Source organism: Hyla sarda, chromosome 8, assembly GCF_029499605.1.
Source record: "Hyla sarda isolate aHylSar1 chromosome 8, aHylSar1.hap1, whole genome shotgun sequence".
NCBI lineage: Eukaryota > Metazoa > Chordata > Amphibia > Anura > Hylidae > Hyla > Hyla sarda.
Window position 1 is genome coordinate 87,792,525 of NC_079196.1, and position 15,362 is coordinate 87,807,886.

At 44.8% G+C, this 15,362-nt stretch overlaps 1 protein-coding gene across 4 annotated transcripts in view; it reads left to right on the plus strand.

The window, feature by feature from the left end:
• Window positions 1–15,362, plus strand: part of ERBB4 (erb-b2 receptor tyrosine kinase 4) — a 1,050,606-nt gene that overhangs the window by 761,279 nt on the left and 273,965 nt on the right. For all 4 annotated transcript variants that reach the window (XM_056534264.1, XM_056534265.1, XM_056534266.1 and 1 more), the window contains 4 exons: window positions 5,390–5,463; window positions 5,589–5,679; window positions 11,110–11,309; window positions 14,405–14,537. In XM_056534264.1, coding sequence (XP_056390239.1) covers window positions 5,390–5,463; window positions 5,589–5,679; window positions 11,110–11,309; window positions 14,405–14,537 — 498 coding nt within the window. The remainder of the gene's footprint in view (window positions 1–5,389; window positions 5,464–5,588; window positions 5,680–11,109; window positions 11,310–14,404; window positions 14,538–15,362) is intronic.

The following is a 15,362-nucleotide window of genomic DNA, read 5'->3' on the forward strand; positions in this document are numbered from 1 at the left end:
GAGACCCTGAAGTTATACGAGAATTCGGCCCATGGGAGGAGATCTGCCCAGTCATCCTGGCGGGAGGAAACAAAATGTCGCAAATAATCACCCAAGATCTGGTTAATCCTTTCTACTTGTCCATTGGACTGGGGATGATATGCAGAAGAAAAATTTAATTTAATCTTGAGTTGTTTACAGAGAGCCCTCCAGAATTTAGACACGAATTGGACGCCTCTATCCGAGACAATCTGCGTAGGCAACCCGTGAAGACGAAAAATGTGTACAAAAAATTGTTTAGCCAACTGAGGCGCAGAAGGAAGACCAGGAAGAGGGATGAAATGTGCCATTTTGGAGAATCGATCAACGACCACCCAAATAACAGTGTTGCCACGGGAAGGGGGTAAATCAGTAATAATATCCATACCAATCAGAGACCAAGGCTGTTCGGGGACAGGCAGAGGATGAAGAAAACCAGCGGGCTTCTGGCGAGGAGTCTTATCCCGGGCACAGATAGTGCAGGCTCGCACAAAGTCCACAACATCCGTCTCCAGAGTCGGCCACCAATAGAAGCGGGAGATGAGTTGCACAGATTTCTTGATACCCGCATGACCTGCGAGATGGGAGGAGTGACCCCATTTGAGGATTCCGAGGCGTTGGCGAGGAGAAACAAAGGTCTTTCCTGGAGGAGTCTGCCTGATGGAGGCAGGAGAAGTGGAGATCAGGCAGTCAGGTGGAATGATGTGTTGCGGAGAGAGTTCAACTTCTGAGGCATCCGAGGAACGAGAGAGAGCATCGGCCCTAATGTTCTTATCGGCAGGACGAAAGTGAATCTCAAAATTAAATCGGGCAAAGAACAGAGACCACCGGGCCTGGCGAGGATTCAGCCGTTGGGCAGACTGGAGGTAGGAGAGGTTCTTGTGGTCGGTGTAGATAATAACAGGAGAACTTGATCCCTCCAGCAGATGCCTCCATTCCTCAAGTGCTAATTTAATGGCTAGAAGCTCTCGATCCCCGATGGAGTAGTTCCTCTCCGCTGGAGAGAAGGTCCTAGAGAAAAAACCACAAGTGACAGCATGCCCGGAAGAATTTTTTTGTAGAAGAACAGCTCCAGCTCCCACAGAGGAGGCATCAACCTCCAATAGGAAGGGTTTGGAAGGGTCAGGTCTGGAGAGGACGGGAGCCGAAGAAAAGGCAGACTTGAGTCGTTTAAAGGCGTCTTCTGCTTGAGGAGGCCAGGACTTGGGATCAGCATTTTTTTTGGTTAAAGCCACGATAGGAGCCACAATGGTAGAAAAATGTGGAATAAATTGCCTGTAATAATTGGCGAACCCCAAAAAGCGTTGGATAGCACGGAGTCCGGAGGGGCGTGGCCAATCTAAAACGGCAGAGAGTTTGTCTGGATCCATCTGTAGTCCCTGGCCAGAGACCAAATATCCTAGAAAAGGAAGAGATTGGCATTCAAACAGACATTTCTCAATTTTGGCATAGAGTTGGTTGTCACGAAGTCTCTGAAGAACCATACGGACATGCTGGCGGTGTTCTTCTAGATTGGCAGAAAAAATTAGGATATCGTCCAGATATACAACAACACAGGAGTATAACAGATCACGAAAAATTTCATTGACAAAGTCTTGGAAGACGGCAGGGGCGTTGCACAGTCCAAAGGGCATGACCAGATACTCAAAGTGTCCATCTCTGGTGTTAAATGCCGTTTTCCACTCGTCCCCCTCTCTGATGCGGATGAGGTTATAGGCGCCTCTTAAGTCCAATTTAGTGAAGATGTGGGCACCTTGGAGGCGATCAAAGAGTTCAGAGATGAGGGGTAAGGGGTAGCGGTTCTTAACCGTGATTTTATTAAGACCGCGGTAGTCAATGCACGGACGTAGGGAGCCATCTTTTTTGGACACAAAGAAAAATCCGGCTCCGGCAGGAGAGGAGGATTTACGGATAAAGCCCTTTTTTAGATTCTCCTGGACGTATTCGGACATGGCAAGAGTCTCTGGGGCAGAGAGAGGATAAATTCTGCCCCGGGGTGGAGTAGTGCCCGGGAGGAGGTCGATAGGGCAATCATAAGGCCTGTGAGGAGGTAGAGTCTCAGCTTGTTTTTTGCAGAAAACATCCGCGAAGTCCATATAGGCCTTAGGGAGACCGGTTACTGGAGGAACCACAGAGTTACGGCAAGGGTTACTGGGAACCGGTTTTAGACAGTTCTTGGAACAAGAGGACCCCCAACACTTGATCTCCCCAGTGGACCAATCCAGGGTAGGGGAATGAAGTTGAAGCCAGGGAAGTCCAAGGAGAATTTCCGAGGTGCAATTGGGGAGGACCAAAAGTTCAATCCTCTCATGATGAGATCCGATGCTCATAAGAAGGGGCTCCGTGCGGAAACGTATGGTACAGTCCAATCTTTCATTATTTACACAATTGATGTAGAGGGGTCTGGCGAGACTGGTCACCGGGATGTTGAACTTGTTGACGAGAGAGGCCAAAATAAAATTTCCTGCAGATCCAGAGTCCAAGAAGGCCACTGTAGAGAAGGAGAAGGCAGAGGCAGACATCCGCACAGGCACAGTAAGACGTGGAGAAGCAGAGTAGACATCAAGGACAGTCTCACCTTTGTGCGGAGTCAGCGTACGTCTTTCCAGGCGGGGAGGACGGATAGGACAATCTCTCAGGAAGTGTTCGGTACTAGCACAGTACAGGCAGAGGTTCTCCATACGGCGTCGTGTCCTCTCTTGAGGTGTCAGGCGAGACCGGTCGACCTGCATAGCCTCCACGGCGGGAGGCACAGGAACAGATTGCAGGGGACCAGAGGAGAGAGGAGCCGAGGAGAAGAAACGCCTCGTGCGAACAGAGTCCATATCTTGGCGGAGTTCCTGACGCCTTTCGGAAAAACGCATGTCAATGCGAGTGGCTAGGTGAATAAGTTCATGTAGATTAGCAGGAATTTCTCGTGCGGCCAGAACATCTTTAATGTTGCTGGATAGGCCTTTTTTGAAGGTCGCGCAGAGGGCCTCATTATTCCAGGACAATTCTGAAGCAAGAGTACGGAATTGTACGGCATACTCGCCAACGGAAGAATTACCCTGGACCAGGTTCAACAGGGCAGTCTCAGCAGAAGAGGCTCGGGCAGGTTCCTCAAAGACACTTCGGATTTCCGAGAAGAAGGAGTGTACAGAGGCAGTGACGGGGTCATTGCGGTCCCAGAGCGGTGTGGCCCATGACAGGGCTTTTCCGGACAGAAGGCTGACTACGAAAGCCACCTTAGACCTTTCAGTGGGAAACAGGTCCGACATCATCTCCAGATGCAGGGAACATTGGGAAAGAAAGCCACGGCAAAACTTAGAGTCCCCATCAAATTTATCCGGCAAGGATAAGCGTATCCCAGGAGCGGCCACTCGCTGCGGAGGAGGTGCAGGAGCTGGCGGAGGAGATGACTGCTGAAGCTGTGGTAGTAACTGTTGTAGCATAACGGTCAGTTGAGACAGCTGTTGGCCTTGTTGCGCTATCTGTTGTGACTGCTGGGCGACCACCGTGGTGAGGTCAGCGACAACTGGCAGAGGAACTTCAGCGGGATCCATGGCCGGATCTACTGTCACGATGCCGGCTGGCAGGTAGTGGATCCTCTGTGCCAGAGAGGGATTGGCGTGGACCGTGCTAGTGGACCGGTTCTAAGCCACTACTGGTTTTCACCAGAGCCCGCCGCAAAGCGGGATGGTCTTGCTGCGGCGGTAGTGACCAGGTCGTATCCACTAGCAACGGCTCACCTCTCTGGCTGCTGAAGATAGGCGCGGTACAAGGGAGTAGACAGAAGCAAGGTCGGACGTAGCAGAAGGTCGGGGCAGGCAGCAAGGATCGTAGTCAGGGGCAACGGCAGAAGGTCTGGAAACACAGGCAAGGAACACACAAGGAACGCTTTCACTGGCACTAAGGCAACAAGATCCGGCAAGGGAGTGCAGGGGAAGTGAGGTGATATAGGGAAGTGCACAGGTGAACACACTAATTGGAACCACTGCGCCAATCAGCGGCGCAGTGGCCCTTTAAATCGCAGAGACCCGGCGCGCGCGCGCCCTAGGGAGCGGGGCCGCGCGCGCCGGGACAGAACAGACGGAGAGCGAGTCAGGTAGGGGAGCCGGGGTGCGCATCGCGAGCGGGCGCTACCCGCATCGCGAATCGCATCCCGGCTGGCAGCGGAATCGCAGCGCCCCGGGTCAGAGGACGTGACCGGAGCGCTGCCGCGGGGAGAGTGAAGCGAGCGCTCCGGGGAGGAGCGGGGACCCGGAGCGCTCGGCGTAACAGCATCCATGTTTTTCTCATCCTGGACAATCTCTTAAAGGGGTACTCCACCTCTAGACATCTTATCCCCTATCCAAAGAATAGGGGATAATATGTCTGATCGCAGGGTTCCTTCCGCTGGGGATCCCCACGATCTCGGCTGCGGCACCCCAGACATCTGGTGCAGGGAACGAACTTTGCTCCATGCCAGATGACTGACGATGCGGGGCGGAGGCTCCTGACGTCACAGTCATGCCCCGCTCGTGACGTCACAGCCATGCCCCCTCATTGCAAATCTATGGGAGGGGGCGTGACGGACGTCACGCACCCTTCCATAGTCTTGCATTGAGGGGGCATGGTCATGACGTCACGAGCGGGGCACGGCCGTGATATCACGAGCCTCCGATGCTGCACCCGACACTCTAGATCGCGGGGGTTCCCGGAGGTGGGATCCCCGCGATCAGACATCTTATCCCCTATCCTTTGGATAGGGGATAAGATGTCTAGGGGTGGAGTACCCCTTTAAGTCAAGTTGACAATCCGGTGCTATACTATTCTCCATTAGATGCAATGCTTCTATGGAAATATATCTCCACAAGATAATATCTTATAACACAAGTGGCACATCATTTTTGTCTGTTGGAGTCTGTATAAATCTGACAGAAAGAAAAGAGACCTGTATGCTCGTGTATGGAATAGCAGGCACAGTATTGTTTCATAGGCTTCACTGGGCGTCTTATTATAGGTCTGTACAATGTAATGCTTATGTAGAACTGTGATAGGACATTGAGCATGATATGAATTTTCTGCTTCATAGCTCAATTTGGTAATAATGTGTTATCTGTGCTTCAGCATAGGACTGCAGGTGAACCTTCTTTTCTGCCATTGCTCTAATTCCGCAGTCCCATTAACCCTCATCCACCTTAGCAGCAGCAGCTTCTTCCAGGCTGCTTGCAGTTTTGTTTTACCATAAGACAACAGGTGTGAATGTTCCGTGTAGTACTAAGGACTGGGTCTTGCTTGCGCCCTCTAGTGTTTGCTGCAAATAATTACAGCTCATTACAGTTCCTATGAACAGAATGAAGATTTATAACGTTGCAATTTTTTTTGTTTTTTTTTTATAATCCTCCAGCGATGCCTACCACAATATAGCTCCGCTGAATCCTGAGAAGCTGAATATTTTCCGTACTGTCCGAGAGATCACAGGTAAGAGGCTCTGAAATATAGTATAATGAATTATTCTTTAAATTGTTATTGGGAGTCAACGATTATTGTGTTTGGCTTTAAGGATGTGACAGTATTTTTGTAATAATCTTCTGTAATCTTCTCAGGTTATCTTAATATTCAGTCCTGGCCAAAGAACATGACAGATCTTAGGGTTTTCTCCAACCTGGTCAGCATTGGGGGCAGAGATCTGTACAGGTAAGTTGCACTATGCAACCTGCAGGCACAAGAAAAAATACGTATACAGTACTTGTGTTTAAATTCTGCATTTCTAACTTTTGTTTATTAAAGCTTAGGTTAATGACATTAAAGGGTACCTCTCATCAAAAAAACGTTTGATATATTATAGATTAATGTATGCAGAATAACTTCACAATTGCATGTTATTAAAAAATATGCTTCTTTCTATTTAATTCTCCACTTTGAAGAAATGACCACTAGGGGTCTCCCTACCAGTCCTGGCAACAAGCATTTCAGACTCATGCTGGAGTCCTAAACACTACAAGCTGCCAGTCTGCTTTGTTCACAAAGGAGAACACTCAGAGCTGCCAGCCTGCTTTGGTCACAGCCTGTTTGGCTGTGAACAAAGCAGGCTGGCAGCTCTGAGTGTTTAGGACTCCAGCATGAGTCAGAAATGCTTGCTGACAGGACTGATCGGGAAAAATACAATAGAAAGAAGCATATTTTTCATTAACATGCTATTGGAAAGTTATTCAACATTCATTAATCTAAAATATATCAAAAGTTTATTTGATGAGAGGTACCCTTTAAAGTTGTACAACTTGATACCATTCTTTGTATTTCACTTCCTCAACACTTGTAATATGTTTTTAGCTGTCAGTGAATGAAAATACTCTTGGTTTATATCCAGAGGCAATGTACACACCCAGTCCTGATACAATATTGTTGTTATATATAACACTAAGCAAATCACATTTTGTTATGTGAACTTTAGTCTGTTAGTTTGATTTTAATAAAAAGCTAAACACAAAACAATCCCGATGCGATTGTATCCAGTCGAGGCAATGCTCTGTGGGTTGAATACTTTGGATGGGGGATAAGATGTCTTAGCGCCAGAGTACCCCTTTAAGGATGAGTTGAATATACTTATCTATCATATCTATCAGAGAAAAAGCTGGTATTCTAGTAATTATATCCATAAATATGTCCAGTTGCCTTTGGCAAAAACATTGTGAGGAAATTAATCATTTTGCAAGATCACGGGGGTCCACAGCAGCGGGACCCCCACGATCTTGACTCTTAAATTTAAGGAGTTAAAATATACATATTTATAGATAATGGAAAACCCTTAGTAACTTATCATGACCATTTAACCAGCTCAGCAATTTAGCATTAACTCCTGTTTTAGCCAGACGCTGCTCCCAACACGGCAGACAGAAGAAAGCAAGTGCCCACACAGAGGTTACAGAAGACTGTGTATACCAGCACTGAGAATAATTATTTGTCTCTGCAGGGCTAAGGCTGAGAAGGAAGGGCAGGGGGCACATTTAATGATGGCCTTGGCTGCGAAGTTATAAAACATCACATACTCGGTAGCCAACGATCTGGCAGACTCGCTCATACAATCCCCCTCCTGTCTGGAGTGGTGACGGCAGAAGTATTTTTTTTATTTAAAGCACCTGTGGGGCAGCACTTTCTGAAATAGCAGGTGTCCCCTTTAGTAGTTCCAGCTTTACAGGGTAATGGAAGGAAGTAAATAGATCTAAACTGAACCCAGGCTGTGAGCATTGACCTACCCTATTAAATAAACTGCGGTGTTGGTAGTATATCAGACACTTGCCGGACGCTTCTTATTATCGTCAGCTGCACCTCACATTATTTTTGAGCCAAAAAGAAGCTGCATGGGGACTTTCATATTGCTGTTTGAAACAGATTAAACATTGGCTGGAAGAATTCCCAAAAATGTTATAATTGTAATAATAGCCGCAGCAAGATTATGATAGCCTGGAAAAGAAAATTACAGTGCTGTGAGCAGTGACATCACCTGCAGACCACATCCCATGAATCTTAATGTCATTTTTGACCAAACATTCTGGGTTCAAGGCCGGGTTTACATGTAGCATGGTCTGTATTTATAGCTGAAACCAGAGGTGGGTCCAAAACACATTAATGATCTATTCACATGTACAGTATCCTGCACATTTTTGATCTGCAGGATTTGAAGCTGCAGATTTGAAGCTGGGTTCAGTCATTTAGTTTGCACTGAAATCCGCAGCATAAAATCTGCAGCTTCAAATCCTGTGTACCAAATATGCGCCGGATACTGTACATGTGAATACACCATTATAGTTTTTCTCTGTGACGATTCCACTCTTGCTTTTCGTTAGCAATACTGATCAAATCCAATGAAAATATTAACCCAAACTATGTGAACCCAAACAAACAGCTTAAATGGCCACTGGCATTAGAAATCCCTTTTGACATATCCTGGTGACATGCCAAAAGTTTTGGTCAGCGGGTGTCTGAGTGTTCAGACCTCTGCCGATCAGGAACATGAGCCGGAAGAAGTCCGCACAGTCTCTCTCAGCACAGGCAGAGGAGGGGGGCTGTGCTGGACAAGGAGAGGAGTAGCAACTTGGTCTACTTCCGACTCCCTCTCCTGATCGGTGGAGGTCTGAACAATCAGACAACTGCCGATCAAAACTTTTTTTCTAATGACAGGTACAGGATAGTAAATCAGTACAAAACTATAGTAAACTAGGCAACTGCCAGTTTAACAGCCCACTGGTTACTACCGGGTCATCTTCTTATGGCAGAGTGGTCACTCTGGTCTTTCCCATTACTAGAAAGCTATTAATTCTTTATGTCTTAGTGATGTTGACCAAAGCAAATGCCTGATGCCTGACACTTAAGGATGAGGCCTATAGTGGCATAGTAGAGGTACTGTATGTTCTGTCATTTTTCTTAGAATGGATGTAGTTTTTTATGACATTTTTCAAAGTTTCTGATATAGTCTAGTAATAGCACAGAGAACAACAGAAAGACAAATGCTTAGCTGAGTTCTTCTTCCCACTTGTTCTAGAGATTGGTGAGATGTATTTATTACTTGTCAAAACATTTGATGGATCCCTATCCATATGCCCTGATAACTCTGGGACATGGATAGAGATGTACAGCCCTTTTACGAACCATTAGTTATTTTTCTGAACCTATAGAAGCCCCAGTGTACAGTGTTCTCCTTCCTTATAAACCTGCAGCTGTTAGACTATTGCTCTGCTCAGTCAGGTGAAGTCTAAGTTACTTATACACTTGATGAATTTCTCGTTCTCAGGTCCATTACACTCGTATTATTCTCCTTGACCTTTTGAAAGCTTTAGAAACTGTAGACTTCCCTTGGATTAACATTTTGGACTAAATTCATGTATTATTTGTCTTCTTCAATAAACCTTCAATATACCTAATATTTATCTTTACTCTTCTGTTCCATTTGAGGGAATTTGTTGTATGGCATTAAATAAGATTATTTGTATTATGGGTTGTCTGGACAAATTGGGAAAGGTGTTCTCTGTTATAGATCTCCTGTATTAGCTAAAGCAAAAATCTACTCAGCACAGCTTTTAGTGCTAGTGGTGTACAATAATAAAGTAATGGACATCATTGATGGGCATAGACATTGCCTATCTGGAATGCCTCTAGCTATACCTTAGTGATCAGATTCTCTCAGGAGGACCCATGATCTGGTTGCCCGATTTGATATATTTTACCTTAAATCAATCTATTTGTGTGGATAGTCAACTTAAGATGCTCTGACATTGATAAAGATTACAATAGTAAAGGTCCATAAGTATGCCTGGCCATTATACCAATTCCATCAATGACTTTTTATCAGTGTGGGAAGATCTTAAATGGGGATTTTCAGATATTAATATTGAGGGTCTTTTCTCAGGATTGGCTTGATTGTGAACTGTGGGCTTTATTGCTTCCCATCTGGGAAATAAAGAAAATGAAGAGGTGCACTCCTAGTGGAATATTGTATTATGTTCGGGTATCCTGCGCTAGAGAATGCACCTTACCATATGGTGTTGTGGTGAGAGTACAATACTTTCATATGCATGTAGACTCACTCGGAGCTGGTAGATCCAGATGGGTGGCTGCCTCAGCATCCTTGTCCGTGACCTCCAGGTACAGTGTGTTCAGATAAAAGCAAAGAAAGGATTACAAAAAAATAAAATTTGGACATTTTTTGATGGCGACTTCCCTATAATAAAATTTTATTACAGGGAAGGTGCCATCAAAAAGCTTCCCAAATTTTTTTTTATCCTTTCTTTGCTTTTATTGTTTCCCAGGCACAGCTCTGTACATGCAGTAGTGGTTACATAGTTACATCGTTTATAAGATTGAAAAAAGACAAGCGTCTATCAAGTTAAACCCAAAACCCAACTGTGTTGTTCCAGAGAAAAGAAAAACACTCCCATGAGACTGATGCCAATTGTCCCATGACAGAGGAAAAATTCTGACTTCTTGACTCCAATATGACATCAGAATAAATCCCTGGATCACATTTTATCCCCATAAGTCTAGTATCCATAACTAGTTATATTATCCAGAAAAACATGCAGTCCCCCTTGAACTTGTTTATTGAGTCAGACATCCCCACATCATGTGGCAGAGAGTTCCTTAACCTCACTGCTCTTACAGTAAATATTCTTTGTCCTTGATGATGGTGAAACCTTCTTTCCTCTAGATGTAGAGGATGTCCCCTTGTCATGGTTGCTGGCCTAGGTATAAAAATATCACTAGAAAGATCTCTGTACTGTATTGGCCTTTTTTCTCATACTCCTCCCCCATTAAACTCTGAGATTATTACTTAAGGTATTGAAGCTCAACCTTTTGACTTTGTCAGAACTAGCCGCAATACCAGGCATATCTAACACCAATGTATACAGCTATGTCTCATGTCTCGATGAACAGGCTGTAGAGCTCACATGAGCACCGCAGGGGTGATGGGAGCCTGACTCCAACTATTCTTGTATTAAGGGCCTATTAAAAACTCGAGAGAGATTAATGGGTTTTACCAATAGATATTGAGAATGCATAGCCACCTTCTTACTTCCTACTTCCAACACATCAACTTCAAGAGATAACTTTTCACTTTCTGCCTAACTTACTGCACTTCTTGACAGGAGCCACGGTAATGTTACTCACTGCACTAAACTGTTTTAATGTTATGACTGATCGTCTGTGGCTATTTAAAGTGTACCAAGTAAATGTGATGTGCATCGATCATATACTAATCTTTCTTTAATAGTAGTTTTAAAGCAGTATGGTAAATTCAATGGTCACTTTTTTCTTAGCTGGAGATCTGAGACAAACTGGTTACTTGCATTTGACAACCACACCAAAAAGACTGTGGTGACTAGGCAATGTATCCAGTGGGCACTGCTTACAGCAGAGAATGGAAAAAAAGTGGCCAGGCAGACTTCATGCTGTGCCACCTTCCATCTCATTCTAAAGTGTCAGTCAGATCATTCTAAAAGGGAATTGAACTGAAAATTTGTTAATTTTGGTATTTGTTCATTTCAATGTAAATTATATCACAGGATACTTCAACAGAATATAACTATCAATGTTATCTTAATGTAAATTTCATTTTTTCTTCGCACGTAGTGGGATCTCATTGCTCATCCTCAAGCAACAGAGCCTCACAGCCCTAAAACTTCAGTCCCTAAAAGAAATCAGTGCTGGAAATGTGTATATCACTGACAATCACAATCTATGCTACTATAATACCATCAACTGGACCTCACTGTTCAGAACATCCAGCCAGAAGTCCACCATTAGAGATAACAGGAAAGGAGAGAACTGCAGTAAGTATTAAACATTGAGGTCTCAATAGAGATGTGTTATTATTATCTTGCCCCTGAAAAAAAAGTTATCCAGGGCAAAAAAAGTACAACACCTGTCCTCAGGTTGTGTGTGGTATTGCAGCTCAGTTCCTATAAAGTAAATGGAGTTGTAATTCTGCAAACAACCTAAGCCTAAGGTCAGATGTGGTGCTGTTTTTGGAAGAAATTAGTTCTACTTTTCTATTCCTACAGTATATAACCCTGTGCAACGTATGAGCATTTAATGTAAAGAGACAGTTAGGCTGGGTTCACACTATGGAATTTCCTAAAGGAATTCTGCTTCTGAATTTTTGTTGGAAGTTCAACTCTCTGAGGGTAAAATGCGGGTGAATTGGTTTTCAACTAACCCATTCACACTGCAGAATTTTCTGGGTGAAATTTCTGTCAGAATATTCCAATCTAATCAATCTAATCCAATCAAAATAATTCCACCAATACATTGAAATTGCTCAACGTTTTGTCAGAATCCGCGCCACATAGATTGTCATCTGTTGGGGTGACAATGTTTGCGCGGACCTAGTGCCTACTGATTTCAGTCGCCGCACTATGAATCTCTGGTCAGTGTTTTTCCGGCCGGAGATTCTCAGTGTGAACCTGGCCCTATGCTTTAATGGGGCTGTTTTCTGGGACTTTTTGATAAAGTCTTGTTGTCCTATATCTGATTGATGCGGGCCTGACAAGTGGTACCCCAGTGGATCAGCTGTTTGCCAGAGTGGGAACACCTCCAGAGAAGAGAGCCAGCAGCAGACTTCTATAAGAGTCAATGTCCCCTACCCAATGTATGGAGCTGGCTACTTCTGACTGTTCTAAAATGCAGGTTCAACAGCAGTGGCAAACAGCTGACTTGTGGGGATACTGGGAGTCAGACCCCCACTAATGGGATATTCATGGCTAATCCTGATGATAGGTCATAATACCATTTTAAGTGGGCCTCTACCTTTGCTCTGTCTTTAAATACTGCATATGAGGAGTGAGCGTTAAAGGGGTTATCCAGGAAAAAAACTTTTTTTTATATATCAACTGGCTCCAGAAAGTTAACCAGATTTGTAAAAGACTTCTATTAAAAAATCTTAATCCTTTCAGTACTTATGACCTTCTGAAGTTAAGTTTGTTCTTTTCTGTCTAAGTCCTCTCTGATGACACCTGTCTCGGGAAACGCCCAGTTTAGAAGCAAATCCCCATAGCAAACCTCTTCTAAACCGGGCGTTTCCCGAGACAGGTGTCATCAGAGAGGACTTAGACAGAAAAGAACAAACTTAACTTCAGAAGGTCAAAAGTACTGAAAGGATTAAGATTTTTTAATAGAAGTAATTTACAAATCTGGTTAACTTTCTGGAGCCAGTTGATAACCCCTTTAACTATTTTTGCTCCTCTTTATCATTTTCTAATGATGAAGAGTCCATAAAATTAAACATGCTATTGGAGATCTGCTTTAACTATTGGCCAAAGACAGGGATACAATATTAATAGCCTCAGTAGCAATGAGTTGGAGTAGATTGATATACACTTAATTTACAGCATACCCTATATACTCGAGTATAAGCCGAGTTTTTCAGCACGATTTTTCGTGCTGAAAACACCCCCCTCGGCTTATACTCGAGTGAACTCTCCGCCCTCAGTGGTCTTCAACCTGCGGACCTCCAGATGTTTCAAAACTACAGCTCCCAGCAAGCCCGGGCAGCCATCGGCTGTCCGGGCATGCTGGTAGTTGTAGGTTTGAAACATCTGGAGGTCCACAGGTTGAAGACCACTGCGGCCTTCGACATCATCCAGACCCCCCACCCCCACCCTCTTTAGTTTTGTACTCACCTCCGCTCGGCGGGACGTTAGGGTGCACCGGTCCGATGCTGCAGGACTGTACGGTGGGGAGGGATAGTCGTTCCGGGCTGTCCATCTTCACCAGGGGGGCCTCTTCTCCGCGCTTCGGGCCCGGCCCAGGAATAGTCACGTTGCCTTGACGACGACGCACAAGGACGTTCATTAGCAAGGTCCCTGTGTGTCGTCGTCAAGGCAACACCTCTATTCCGGGCCCGAAGCACGGAGAAGAGGCCCCCTGGTGATGATGGACAGCCTGGAACGATTATCCCTCCCTACCGGACGGTCCTGCAGCACAGATTGCCCGGACCAGCGCACCCTAACGTCCTGCCGAGCCGAGGTGAGTACAAAACTAAAGGGGGTGAGAGGGTGGGTGGGGGTGCTGGATGATGTCGAAGGCCGCAGTGGTCTTCAACCTGCGGACCTCCAGATGTTTCAAAACTACAAATCCCAGCATGCCCGGACAGCCGATGGCTGCCCGGGCTTGCTTGGAGTTGTAGTTTTGAAGCATCTGGAGGTCCGCAGGTTGAAGACCACTGTATCAGACATTGACAAGCTGTGATGATGAAGGGGGGGGGCTAATGACATATGGTGATGATGACAAGGGGATGATGAAGGGGGGTGGGATGATGACTAGGGGATGATGAAGGGGGGGCGTGGGATGATGACAAGGGGATGATGACAGGTGGTGATGATGAAGGGGGAGATGATGACAGGGGTCTGGATGATGACAGAGGGGGATGATGTATTTCCCACCCTAGGCTTATAGTCGAGTCGATAACTTTTCCTGGGATTTTGGAGTGAAATTAGGGGCCTCGGCTTATATTCGGGTCGGCTTATACTCGAGTATATACGGTACCTACTGAAAACAGTAATTGAAACCATTGGAATGCATCCAGCTACCTTGTCTTCCAAAGCACGGGGTTAAAATATGTAGGTCTGAATGACCATGATCTCCCTTATTGTTGGGGACCTAGGGAGTAGATAAAACATGCAGCGTGGTATGTATATTCCTACAGCCCATTAGCCTAATTTATTATTGGAGTCTGATTGTCATTATTCATTCTTAGATATAATTAGCAGGAATATTATGTTGGGTACTAGTTACCTAATGGAGACTACATGTAATTAACAGAAATTCAGGTATTTATTTATTCAGATATAAAAGACCAGGATTTAGGATGTGTTGTATATCTGGATTTTCTTTTTATGTTTTCATGATCTCTCCTGCTATCTTTCAGCTGCTGAGGGAATGGTGTGCCACCCTCTTTGCTCCAGCACTGGTTGTTGGGGACCTGGACCTGATCAATGCCTGTCTTGTAAATACTTCAGTCGAGAAAATTCTTGTGTCAGATCCTGCAACATTAAATTGGGGTATGAAATGAGCATGAACAGAATATCATATTTTACAACTATTTACTATTTATATCAGTCAGCAACAGCATAAAGTCCTTTGTATGAAAATTTAATTTCCATTTCCCTTGTGTTAAAATGAAAATACACACAATTAGGGGGTTAACTTAGGTGTTCATGCCGATGTGTCTAAACTCAGCTTTTTCCCCATATTTGGTTAAGGACCCCAATTTCTAATGAAACCAATTCATATACATATACGTACATTGCCACTCATTAAAGTACCAATTGTCCATAGAACCATAAGCTGCCAAAAAATATGTATAAGAGGAGAGACTTCTTTTAAAGCCAGAATCCTGCTCGTGTACACTAAGCGGCAATGCGTAAGCATCTTTGCTCCCTACTGTACATTCATTGGGCCTGCATCCGGCACAGCAAATGTGTACATAACCTGGAGGTGAGTGGTGATAAAGTACGCATCGCTGGTAATTTTTTCTCCGGAATGGCCACCGAGTATACAGGAGCAGGTTCTCCTGACTTTTATAGGACTACTGCTACTGCGTGTACTTTCAGAGGTACCTTATGCCTGCCAAGTTTGTAGTGACTACTTCTGTACATCTCAAGACAGAATGACACCAAGCATGTTGGTAGTAAGTCAGGAGGATATGTTGAGTGTAGATGAAAGTTAAGAAAAGATACATCTGAAAGTAGGCTGCACAGTCTCCTTTCACTAACTGGAGTGCTAGGGCAGCAAACTTATCCCTGGTGAGCCTAAATATGACTCATGTGCAGACAGAAGCTAGGTAATAGACTATCTAATGGTTATTAGTCTATTTTATTTGAAAC